The sequence below is a fragment of the Juglans microcarpa x Juglans regia genome, chromosome 1D, assembly GCF_004785595.1.
Source record: "Juglans microcarpa x Juglans regia isolate MS1-56 chromosome 1D, Jm3101_v1.0, whole genome shotgun sequence".
NCBI lineage: Eukaryota > Viridiplantae > Streptophyta > Magnoliopsida > Fagales > Juglandaceae > Juglans > Juglans microcarpa x Juglans regia.
Window position 1 is genome coordinate 4125322 of NC_054594.1, and position 13716 is coordinate 4139037.

Consider the following 13716-nt stretch of genomic DNA (forward strand, 5'->3'; position numbering starts at 1 on the left):
ATAATTCATGATATTACTTATAAAAAGAAATTCATTGTGTTAAATATTAAATTTAGTATTATGGAGCCTTGCACACTAGGGGTGATACCTACATATGTGGAGGCGTGGTCACTCATTCCCCACACCCTCTCCTGCATATGCGGGGAGTGGTGTTTCCACCTCCGTACCCTGCCCTCGAGAGGATGGGGTGGACGGGGGCGGGATAGTGGGGGGTGGGCCCCCGCTACCCACCCCTATTGCACACATTGAAAATTATAAAAATTATTTAAAATTTTATTTAATGAAATAGTTTTTATTTTTTTACTTTTTTTAAAACAATAAAAATAAAAACACCTTATTTTTATTTTTGGGGCCGTACATAAGGTGGGGCTTAGACATTGGCTTAAATGACGTTACTATTGAGCCGGCCTGGTCCTAGCTAATCTTAAATTTGACTAAAAAGTCATTAATTAGAATCAATCTGGCTTTGCTACGGAAAGAAGAAATTAGTTTTAATTTGATGATCAGTATATACGTACTACATGATTCTCGTGTTCTTGACGTCATGACATAATAATTTCCCGAAGAGAAGAGAAGCAAGCCACTCAAAAGCAGAAGGATTTGAAGTCTTTTGACCACGTAGACGGTTGGTTACTGCATCGAAACGATGCCATTAGCAATGGGGATGTCTTACCATATATGCGCGCAGACCGGCCTCAGATAATTAAGGATTTGACGTATAGTAACATAGGTAATCATGAAATCAATCCAGACCTTCTAATTAACTTGAATGAATCCAACATACCATGATGAATGTTAAGAACTTAATTTGGAGAGAGAACATAAATTTAGCATTGCTGATCTAGTCGTATTATCAATAAGCCAAACACGCTTTTCATGTACGTGGTATACGCGGCTAGGGTCTTAGGCGGTTGTGGAATATTGCCAACCATGGAACAACTGCTGTAATCCCCAAGTTTGGACGACCGGCCCCTAGCTAATTTCACCGGGTTGACCAGTCGGGGTGGCTGGTTGTAATCATCATCATATAATAAATAACGGACTGATAAACAGTTAGTCACCACCAACATGAGCTACTTAAATCATTGAAATTTACAAAACCTTACAAAAAATACAAATCTATATGTGCATTTCTTACTTACAATTAAGTTCCATTATTAATATAATACAAATAATTAAATCTAACACGTCTGATCATCAACTTAACATTTTGGGACAAATAATAATTTTACAAGGTATCAGAACAGTTTTACCGATTTAATTAAATTGAGGGAAAAATAGCGATTTTACAGTCTTAAATGAGTAATGCTACGTGCAGTAGTGGAGTACGCAAGCTGTACCATGCAGTCGTTTTGAAAAAAAATAAGGTTTTAAAAAATTATTATTTTTTCATGTTAATCCTGTATTTATTCACTTTTTTCAAAGTGATTGCACGACGCTTGCACACTCAAGACTGTAACTATCATTTATCATGAAAAAAATATTTTTGACTACTTTCAACTCCTACAAGAACGAGAGTTCCCAGTTTGAGAGGGCCGGGGTTGACAACCTGGCTAGATATGCCTATCATAGATTAACCGTAGCTGTTATAAACTGGCTGTTAATTGTTTAATACAGGAAGCCATATGAAGAGAATATGAAATAATGTGCATAAATTGAATGGCCTCGTTTTAATTCTCTATCCTAAAGAGGACAAAGCATGTCCTTGGTTAAACGCTGGAGTACCAGAAATATATGGAAGATTTCCCTTAAATTCGAGTAAGAACTTAATCTAGACCTCAAGTGAGCGAGAGAGTAAAATACACAGATTTGGGCCCGTATCTTTCCCATTAGAGATTCTTTTAAGTTTTGACAAGAATTTGAAAACATCTTTCTATGAGCTGTATTGTATCCTCTGATTTTAGACCCGTATCTCTTTGCAATTCCTCATGTCCACTTTCTCCTGATCTTCTGTACTGAGAAACTTAGCCTCATTTATCCGTTTGGTATATATTAAGAATCGATCACACCGTTTTCTAAATCATTTCAGAGAGTTTCTTTTTTTAGATGACTAGTTTGATTATCATAGGTTTAATAGGTCGACGTGACTTGTAATATCCACTACTGCTTGCAACTTGCTGTCTATATGCATCATGTCCTGCCTAATCTTAAATTTGACAAAAAAATCTTTCATTAGAAACAATTTGCAGGCTTTGCTACGGCAAGAAGAAATTAGACGTTTTTTATGATTTTATATTCAGTACTGCATGCATTCTCGTGTTCTTGACGCCACATATTTTCCAGGAGAGAAATTCAAACAGAAGCAAGCCATTCGAAAGCAGAGGGAATTGAAGCCTTTTGACGTAGACGTTTGGGTACTGGAAACGATGCCATGATCAGCATACTAGAAAATGGGGATATCTTGAATATCCAGCCCGTCAGATAAGGATGCAGTAATGTATATTAAAATGGGAAATCATATCAAACCAGACCTTTTGAGTTCTGACTTCAATGAATCCAACAGATTGATGATGAATGTTATGAACTTAGTTTGGGGAGAGCACATAAAATTCTATAGGCGTTGGTTCTTCGAAATTTATATTATCTAAAAAGATTGAAAGAAAAAAAAAAACCTTGTTTGGTACATGAATTAGGATTTTTGAGTTAGTGGGATATAAATAAATATATGGAGTGAAATCTGCAGTATTTATTACTGTTAGTATAAGCACTTGTTTGGAAAGTGAGATGATATTGTTTGGCTACCATCTCAACTTTTCCTACGGTACACGGCATTGGATATGGCAATTCTAGAATCCGATGGAAACCGAAAAGTACATTCCTTCCAAACCTAACTACATGCAGTTAATAGCCAAATAAAGGTCATATTTCTGTGGGAATGGGTTCTTTGAAAATGAAAGGCTTCATTTGAGTGGACATATACCATTCACGTACAATTTGGGGTTTGGAAAGATTGCAAAGACTTTATCTTGATCGTAATAAAATTGAAGGATTCTATTAAGATATAAAATAAATAATAAAATTTATCTCTTTTCATTAGTTTAAATTTTTGAAATAAGTGATAATTTTACATAGTATTAGAGTAGAAGTTTTGAGTTCGAATCTTAACTCTATACTTTACACCATTGAATTAAATATTCCTGCAATCTATTGAGAAAAAATGTTAAAATATAAAATAAATAATAAAATCTATCTCTATTTATCCCATTCAACTCTTAGGACAGTGGTAATTTTACCGATTCATTTCATAAATATATCAATTAAGGAACTTGGGAGTGTTGGGACTCTCAACCAATAGAATCTCTTGATCCATCCCAAATTGAAATTCAAGCCCCAGTCATCTAATTCCCCACGTCTACGTCATGGCTCCAAATTCTAATCCCGTAATTTACTTTTTCGAGTGACTTAGCGTCTGTTTTCACCGGCGCGCATAATTTTTTTTTTTTACCGTAGCCCGTGGATCATTTGAATTAATGACGTTTACCAAAATTTCTGAAGTGACTCCGGAATTTTAAATTAAAGGGATTGAAATTACCAAAGTATTTCTGTAATGCACTAAAAATATTTATCAATTTATTCAATAAATTAGTTAATCGTCAAGCATGCAATTAATTTGATAAACAATCAAATACATAAAATAAACGAAATGCGTAACACCAAGATTAGTGTCGAAGGAAAATCTTTTAAAAAACTCTTTAAATGTAAAACTCGACGGAGCAGCTAAACTCAGAAAAATAAATTTTATTATTTAAAAATCAATTATTAGTAAAGTTCAATTACAAAATCTTTGTCAATTGACAATCTTACTTGACCAGACAAATGACTCATTTGTCTTCTACAGTAGTAGCAGTCAGAACTTCTGATGATTTTTAAACATTGACTTTTCTCTTGAAACTTCAGTAGCTGAAACTTGATCACCTCAACTCTGACACGGAGTATGCACGTACTCAAAAAGAGAGATAAAACACTAGAAAGTTCTCAAGAAAATTTTCTCACCAAAATATGTACTGGAAAGTAGTACTCTAGAAAATATATAGATTTGAATATTTACAGATCCTAACCAGTAAGATATCTTAAATAAATAATCTGAAAATCAATTCCAATTGCTGTAGGATTCTTCTGACGGAACAAATCTGATAGGAGTTTGATCTATAGTAGGACTCTGCTGACGGAATGAATAGGAATTTGATTTGCTGTAGAACTTTGTTGACGGTTGTGAAGTCATCTTCTAACGGAATGCTAACATTTTGCAATAACTCTTCACTGCAGTAACAGATTTCACATCAACCTCTTCTTTGGATAAGTGCAGATTCATTGGGACTTGATTTTTCCACTTATAACTTATCTAAACAACCTTTAATACCTCTTAGATAAACTTAATATTGTTATAGATAAAGTAATTAAATAATTTACATAATCCAAAATTACCAACTTAATGATAGGATAAATTCTATCATTTTAGTTACCAAATCCTATCAAAGCTTATCAACTTAGTCACCTAGTCCTAACCAAACTTTTACGTCTACAGAGATACTTGAGAATAAGATGATATGTAAATTTTATGAATAATAGTAAAGTAATTTATAAATAATAGTGAGAATGAATAAAAAATATAATTAAAATAAGTTATTATTAGAATATAATTTTTTAAAATATTTTTTATTTTGTGGTTTGAAAAATGTTTCAATTGTTTTTTGTTTGAAAATTTGAAAAATTTGTAATGATCAATAATTTGAAAAAGTTGTAATGATTAGTTTGAAAATTTTTATTTTAATGATGTTTGAGAATGAAATAAAACAAGACGAGACAAGACGAGATGGTATAAAACCAAAACTATTTCCAAACATCCCATGTGTCTAGCTAGCTTGGTAATCGATGCTTTTGCAGATCATGAAATTGGACTAACAAGCCACATTAAACTATTCATATTTTTAATAAATAAAAAAAACTTTGCTGCATATAAGTTGATGTGTTAGCATACCAGTTATAGTGAGACTCATTATAATTATAAAAAAATAAAATATCAACAATTTTTTAGTATAGCTGCTTTCACATCAGCAGTGCGTTGAGTGTGTAAAAAAGAAGACTTCTAAATAGATTTCCTCATAAAAAATAAAATAAAAAGAAGTAATACACGTACAATATTATTTATTTTTACAATTTATTTTATATTTACATTTTAAAATAAGAGTATTCATATAAAGTGATATTACTTTTGTAAACTATTTTACAAAAATACTTCTTATTTAAAATATAGTTGTATAAAAAATCGTATAAAATGTTGTATATGGCTATCATTTTTCAAATAAAAATAATTAGGATCAGAAGATTTTAAAACAACCTTACATGCTTCTTAACCCCATTTGAATCTATATTGAATTAAGGTAATCACTGTTGACTTCATGATCGGTAAAGCTAAATTTAATTATTTTATTTATATGTTAACACTCTTCTCACTTATGGATTAGATTATTATAAACAAATAAGTTAACAATCATGTGAAATATTTAGTTAAATTGAATACCATAGCAGCTAAATTAGGACTCGAACTCAGTACCTCTACTATATGATACTGTACTGTTAAATCACCACTTTAATGATAGATTTAATTACTTAAATTATACCTTAACAATCACTAAATTATATCTTAAATTTCGTTTTGAGATTCTATATAATTTAACCGAAGTGGTACGCCATGTTCACGAAATGTGAAACATGACAATATATGTTACGTTTAATGCTTTATAAAAAATGCTCGATCTAATTTTTTTTATAAAAGTAAATTTATAAATTGGTTAAAGCTATGGTATCTTAAATTGAGAAGTTTCTTTATAACAAAATAGATATGAATTTTTACATTGAGTCATATAAGTTTATTTTTTATAAGATCTTTTTGTAAATATATCACTTCTCTAATTAAAAAATGATAAAAAGAAAAAAAAATTAACAAGGATTTTCAATGTAAAGAAATTTGTGCATCAAGAATGGAGAATAATTAACGCGCGTTTTGTCGTAGAATTTTTGAAATCAAATTTGCTCATTATCGACGTTTATTTATTTTTTATATTTTGAGACTAAAATGAAAAAAGAGATATGGATAAATCTAATTCTTTAACATTCTGTCGAAGTACTAACTATTTTAGAAAATTTGGAATTATTTAGATAGTAAGATGAGATTAGATGAGATGATTTTAGATAAATTGAATAAAATATTATTAAAATATTATTTTTTACTATTACTATTATTTTAGAATTTAAAAAAGTTGAATTATTTATTATATTTATATGAGAATTTAAAAAAAAAATATAATAATTAAATAAAATGAAATAAAATAGAATGAATAATTGTGAATATTTCTATACCTTACTTAATTAGTTCTGCATTTTAGAAGACATTGACGGACCAACCTAATTAATAGGTTTAAAAGACATTGACGGACCAACCTAATAACGACAAATGATAGCTAATAGCGGACCTATATTGACTTGATTGAGCAATGGTTGACTTCACTTCCCTTATATTAATTGCTTAACACCCGTTATCATACTCACTACTGTCATCATTTCACGCTTCTTCGTAACATTCTCCTAGTTCTATCTCCTGCACTCATGGTGCTCATAGGAAATCTGTTCCCTCTAATGCTACTGAGTTTTCTGTTTTTGCAGTACTCATGCATGTTTCAATTGATCCAACCTTTTAACAATTTTACTGACCAATCTGCTCTCATTGCCTTCAAATCTCATATCAGTTCTAGTCCAAATGAAACCCTCTTGGCTGCTAACTGGTCTGCACCAAACTCGGTCTGCAATTTGATTGGGGTCTCCTGCAGTCGACGTAGGCAAAGAGTCACCGCTTTAGACCTTTCCTACATGGGTCTCCATGGCACCATTTCTCCTCATATTGGTAACCTCTCCTTCCTAGTCTCACTTCATCTTTCTGACAACAGCTTCTTTGGTTTTATTCCACATGAGATCAGTCGTCTACATCGCTTGAGAATACTCATCTTGTCATTCAATCAATTGGAAGGAAGCATCCCTCCTTCCATTCATAATTGTCGAAAGCTTCGCAAGGTAAGTTTTGATTCGAACCGTCTTATTGGTGCAATTCCATCGTCATTTGGCAATTTGTCAATGTTGAAGTTCTTGAATTTGCAGCGTAATAGTCTCACTGGTCCATTTCCTCCAGTCATCTTTAACATATCTTCTCTAAACATTTTTGCTGTTACGGCTAATCACATCTCGGGAGCTCTTCCGAATGATCTTTGTGGCCGCTGTCCTAATCTTAGGATACTTCATCTCTCGAGTAACAAATTTGGCGGTCAACTCCATTCGCAATTTGATAATTGTCGGGAGCTTGAACGTTTAGGTTTGTCATACAATAAATTCGATGGGAGTATTTCAAAAGCTCTAATTGGCAGTTTACAAAAGCTTGAATTGCTGGCTCTTGGGGGTAACAACTTCACTGGTATCATACCTCATACCATAAGCAATTTGTCAATGATGCATACATTTGGAATTGAGGATAACCACATCCAAGGAAGCATTCCTACTGATTTGTGGAATCTTCAGAAGCTAATTGTTTTGGTTTTGGGAAGTAATAACTTTAAAGGGGAAGTACCTCAAAAAATTTTCAACCTTTCTTCTTTACAACGTATCAGTTTTGAGCATAATTCCCTCTCTGGATATCTTCCATCACCAGATCATATGGGGCAATCTTGCCCTAATCTTGAAGAAATTATATTCAGTAGAAACAAACTTAGTGGCCATATCCCCTCCTATCTTTCAAATTGTTCCAAACTCATCAAAGTAGACTTTGCTGGAAACTTATTCTCTGGACCAATTCCCAAAAGTCTGGGAAACTTGAAGTACCTCCAACATCTTTTTTTGGGTTCAAATCAGCTAATAGGCCGAGAGACTAGAGATCAAGAGACCAATTTCATTTCATCTTTATCCAATTGTAGATTTTTGACAAGTTTATACTTAAGCTATAATCCATTGGATATAATAATTCCAGGTTCCATTCAAAACTTTTCTACTTCCTTTCAAATCTTTGTTGCAGACAATTGCCAAATAAGGGGTCATATTCCTATGGGAATGGGCTTTTTGAAAGGCTTGATCTGGCTTGATTTGGGAGGTAACAATTTGATTGGAAATATCCCCTTCACATTTGGTGGTTTGGAAAGATTACAAAGATTGCATCTTTACAATAACAAGATTGAAGGATTGATTCTAGAAGAGATATGCCAATTAAGAAATTTGGGAGAGTTGGATCTCTCAAACAACAGAATCTCTGGATTCATCCCAAATTGCATTTCAAACCTCAGTCTTCTAGTAAAGCTAAACTTGAGTTCTAATAAACTCGAATTTTCAATACCATTAAATATATGGAGCCTTAAAAATCTTTTTTTATTGGATCTGTCATTGAATTCCCTTGGTGAACATTTGTCTTCGAACATGAAAAAATTGGACACTCTTGAATATCTGGATTTATCAAGAAATCAAATTACTGGAGAAATTCCAAGCATCATTGGAGCATTTGAAAGCCTGAGGTATCTTGACTTTTCAAACAACTCCTTTCAAGGAGGCATTCCGCAGTCTTTTGGGAACTTAAAAGGGTTAGATATCTTAAATCTTTCTTACAACAATCTTTCTGGTGCAATTCCTAAATCCCTTGAGGCACTTCCATATCTTCAATACTTGAATTTATCTTTCAACGAGCTTGTTGGAGAGATTCCATCCGGTGGTCCTTTTGTGAACTTCACGTCGAAATCATTTTCAGGAAATAGTGCACTTTGTGGGAATCGAATTTTTGGAGTTTCACCTTGTCCAACAATTCCTACCAACCAACGATCAAAGATGAAAGATATTTTGCTCAAATGTATTCTTCCTACGACTGTGGCAATTATAGCTTTCGTAATGTTTGTTTATTTCTTGAGAAGATGTCGGAAACGTAATATGGAGGTGCCCACTTCACTTAATCCATTGCCTGCACTGGAACATAGAATGATATCATATCAAGAGCTTTGCCAAGGGACAAACAACTTTTGTGAAAGCAACTTGCTTGGAGTTGGAGGTTTTGGCTCTGTGTACAAAGGAATACTTTTTGACAGGACAATTGTTGCAGTAAAAGTTCTAAGTTTGCAACTATCGGGTGCTTTCAAAAGTTTTGATGCAGAATGCAAGGTGTTACGGACAATTCGACATAGAAACCTTGTTAAGGTCATAACTACATGCACTAATCCCGAGTTTAGAGCATTGGTGCTGGAATACATGTCGAAGGGAAACCTTGAAAGATGGTTATACTCTTATAACTATTGCTTGGATCTTCTACAAAGAATAAATATTTTGGTTGATGTTGCGTCAGCCTTAGACTATCTCCACCACGGCCAATCAGAATCTATATTGCATTGTGATTTGAAGCCTACAAATATCCTTTTGGATGAGAACATGGTTGCACATGTTGGTGATTTTGGCATTGCAAAGATTTTAGCCGAAAATAAAGATGCAACACACACCAAAACTCTTGGTACCATTGGCTACATCGCACCAGGTACGTACGTACATGAGTTTACCCTAATTGTCAAAAGGCTAAATAATAGTTTGCTGATCTTACAAATTTTTGGTAACAACATGCATGACAACTTTCCTCATCTTAGCTAGTCTTATAGTCCATAAACTCATATGAATATGAACTAACAAATTCATACGACTTAAGTCCAACAAATCTAACAAGGTGAGACTTTTTAGTACTTCAGCTTAGCATTGTGCAACTTTTTTACTTAGAAATAATCATGTGGAATTCTTATTAGAAAAAATGTGCTACGTTAATTTTTCTGTCCATGAACATTAACAAAAAATACATGGCCCAATCATAGAGTTGTGAATTGCGGCTCGCTTTGGCCACCACGTGAATGGCTTTGTTCTGGCAACTTGAGAACCACCATGGTGGCCTTCTATAAATTCCTTCATGAACAAACCTCATTTGATCTATTGGAACTTTAACACACTAACAATGAACTCACTGGCAGGGGTGTCTAAGTCGGTTTTGGAATTCTAAGAATCGATACAGACCTATTCATCCAATAAATCTAAACTTTCGATTTTTTCGATTTCTATCCAATTCTGTTTGGTTTACAAGTGTAATTCGGTTTTGGATTTTTTTTTTTTTTTGTTCGCCTAGTTGGTTTTTCTAACCTAAATGATTTTTTTTTTACCCCAAATACCATAGAGTCCAAAATTTTATTTTCAGAAACACCATACATATAACTAATTAACCAAATAAACACAATTTAAAAAAATACACTAAAATAATTGCGAATACAACCACCGAAGTAAAAGGTCTAACTGCAAAGTATATGAAAAATGTTACAGAATAATTAATTACCAACTACTTAGCTTAAAAAATTACAACTACATATTATATATAATGTACTGATCTTATATCATATTATATATGTAAGTATGTAAATTAATATATAAGGATAAATAATAACATGTTAGCAACTTAATATTTATATTTAATAGTAAGTTTATATCAAGGAAGCATAAACAATAAGACTAAAATTTCATCTTATATTAATTTTATAATATTTATAATATATAGCATAAAAATTAAAAAAATTATAATATATAATATAAAAAATGAAATATATATGCTTCAGTTCGGTTCGGTCCAATTTAGTTTCCAAATCTTAAAAATGGGTACCAAACTAGCTTTTAATTGGTTTTGGCTCTTAAAAACCGAAACTGACCAAATCGGTATTGAACCGGACCGAACGAGCTCACTGATTCTGTCATGTCCGGTCAGTTTGGTCAATATTTCGGTTTTTTCTTACACCCCTAACACACTAATGAACTCACTGATTCTTTAAGAACATGATGATCAAAGATTAAGAAGGTGATGGCGTGTGCATATGGAGAGAAAACAGCTAATTAATTTGCTTTTAATGCTTAATATGTCACAATTAGGTGTTCTTTCATAAAAAAATATGTATTTATGAAAATAATGCCTAAGACCCTCAAAAAATCGTGGAGGACAAGTAATTCTGATTCATAAACCTGTTTAAAATAAAGTTAGGAAAGTTTGCTCGACTACTAGGACGTCTCATGGTTCTAGCGAGTAAGTTCGCTTGACCATGTAACCTAGCTGTGCTTGTCTAGTGATAAGCAACATATAGTCCTTGCATGACCGAACCTCTCACGAGACGTTTAGCAAGATCTCTGTGCAAGTTGCGGGAGTTTTCAAACTCACAATGACTTAAAAAGTTTTATTCAATTTGAAAGCAAACTCTTTTCACAGCAATAATAACTCAATTGGATTTAGCAAATATGCCAAACATAACTTTTACAGTATCATTATTGTCAATTTATGTTCTACAAACATTGAAAATCAGAAATATTTGCGTCAAAGTAAATTGCGTTATATGCATATCTTCCAATCAAGGCTAATACAATGAATTCCATGTATAAAATAGTAATTACATTCGATTTTGGGCTTGTAAGTCAATATTCTTTATTTTCTGATAACATATTAAAAAAATATATATAGCCAGGCTACAAAAGGAATGGAAAGGAACCTGACAAAGACTACAAAATAGTATCTATAGTCGAAAGGGCAAAAAAAAAACGAAATGCAGTCCACAAATTGGTCCAATCTCGCTATTTCATGAGCCAGGATATGGGCCACAAAAGGGCTATTTTACTTGTACCTAGTTTTTGGATGCAGGCCATGTGAATTATTAGTACTTAATAAGTCACAAGTTGCTAACTTAATGCCTTGTTGACAATTTGTGAGTATTTTTAGAATATGGATTTGAAGGAAAGGTATCCATCAAAACCGATGTCTACAGCTATGGCATAACATTGTTGGAGATGATCACGAGGAAGAAACCCACCGACGACCTGTTTGCTGGAGATTTTACTTTGAGGCAATTGGTAAAGTCATCCATTCCAGATAGAATGATGGAAGTTGTGGATGAAGGTTTACTAAGAATAGAAGATGGAAGAGACGCCATTGCCTTGCAAAGTATTCTTTCATCAATCTTGGACTTAGGCTTGAGGTGTTCTGAAGAATTACCAGATATAAGAATGGATATCAAAGATGTGTTGGTCAAGCTTAATAAAATCAAGTCAACTTTTTTTGAGAACAGGAACAGGGTTACTAGGCATACTTGACCTTAATTAATTTGTTTCACATGTTTTATGTCTTTTTAATATGGTGAAGTACTTATGAGTGTTATGTATGTAATATGTTTGTGTCAACATTCATACTTAAAGAAATGGGTTGAGACTCTACTCTTCTTCCGTCTGACTCTACTCTTCTTCCATCTTGATATAGTTTTCATTTGAGTTCATTTCCTTTACCACCCCTCCTAGAAGTTGCTCAACCAACATTCTTCTGTTTAAATTATGTTTTTGTTACTCTTGATTACCAATAAATAAATAAATAAATAAATAAATAAATAAATAAATAAGAAGAAAAGTATATTTATGACAAAAAAAAAGTAACTTTTTACCTTGAAAATACAAAGTTGCTTGTGAAATTCCTTAACCAGGAGGACCCTCCTCACATGGGTTGAAATTTGAAAATGGTAATCTTTACGCTACCTTCTACTTCTTGTTGAATTCCAAAATTCCTAGAGAACCAAACAATGAAATGGAATTGAATTCGTAAAGGGTTTCGGAGAAGAAAGCAAAGCAAAGCAATCCAAATTGAATGAGAATGACTATTGATCAATTTCTCATGATTTCCTAGTAAGAGAGAGAGAGAGAGAGAGAGCTAGAGAGAGAGAGGGAGGAGACCGACTTGAGAGAAAATAGTTCTTTTATTCAAAGTCTATTAAAGTATATACTTTTATTGGGAGATTTTTAGGGATTGTGTTGTTACATGCACAATTTGGAGAGAAGAAAAAAAAAAAAAAAAATAGAACCATTATCTATTCAAGTTACTTTTTGGCTAAGAAGATATCTCGACATCCAACATATACAATTTGTATCTGTAACATGCCCAATAGATTGATGGTAAATCAAATGAAATATCCCACTTCAAGGGTGAGAAAACCTCTAAGAATTTCAGAAGGAAGAAGAAGATAGAAATGCTTTGTATTAGTTTCTACTTGCCATTACAAGAGGGGTGTTCTCTACATATACTCACAGACCTCTTCTAACTCATATGAGCTAAGGGCCAACTTACTAAAAAAAAAGAAAGATAACATAAGCCTAACATGTATATCATAGCAAGAAGTGGGCCACGGCCAAATCAACAATAACCTGCAAATCAACGAGATAGCCACATGTCAGCACCTAACCCACGGGTTGAGCCCAACTATTAAACTCTTATCACCCAACCTAAGCCCATTAAGGATTTGCACCTATTGTCATTGTTACATACATGTGACAATATCTAGCCAAGATAAACAAGGATTAGCTACTGAGGGATGAGATTCTCAATTTGTCAAAATCTAATGCACCCACACAGACCACACCCATGCCATCAAAATTCATTTTCCTTAAAATCGAGCTAAAATGACCCTCTATGGTGGGATTTTACCTAGGCGAAAATCGATGGATTGGTAAGTCTCTCAGATCTCCCTTTATGGTTCTTCTCGATTGTAATAATAACAATTGTTATAAACCTCAGAACTGGAATGAAATGTAATAAGGGGAAATGCTTTGTAAATGACACCATACCCTTATTTGAAAGGCCGCATATTATCTTCT

General features: G+C 33.0%; 1 protein-coding gene across 1 annotated transcript; it reads left to right on the top strand.

Annotated features, from left to right (window-relative positions):
• Positions 1-6606: 6606 nt before the first annotated feature.
• On the top strand, positions 6607-12291 carry LOC121238761 (probable LRR receptor-like serine/threonine-protein kinase At3g47570). Its single transcript, XM_041135778.1, has 2 exons — positions 6607-9547; positions 11801-12291. Exons 1-2 carry the CDS (start codon positions 6607-6609, stop codon positions 12169-12171), a joined length of 3312 nt encoding a protein of 1103 aa, XP_040991712.1. The 3' UTR covers positions 12172-12291.
• Positions 12292-13716: the final 1425 nt, after the last annotated feature.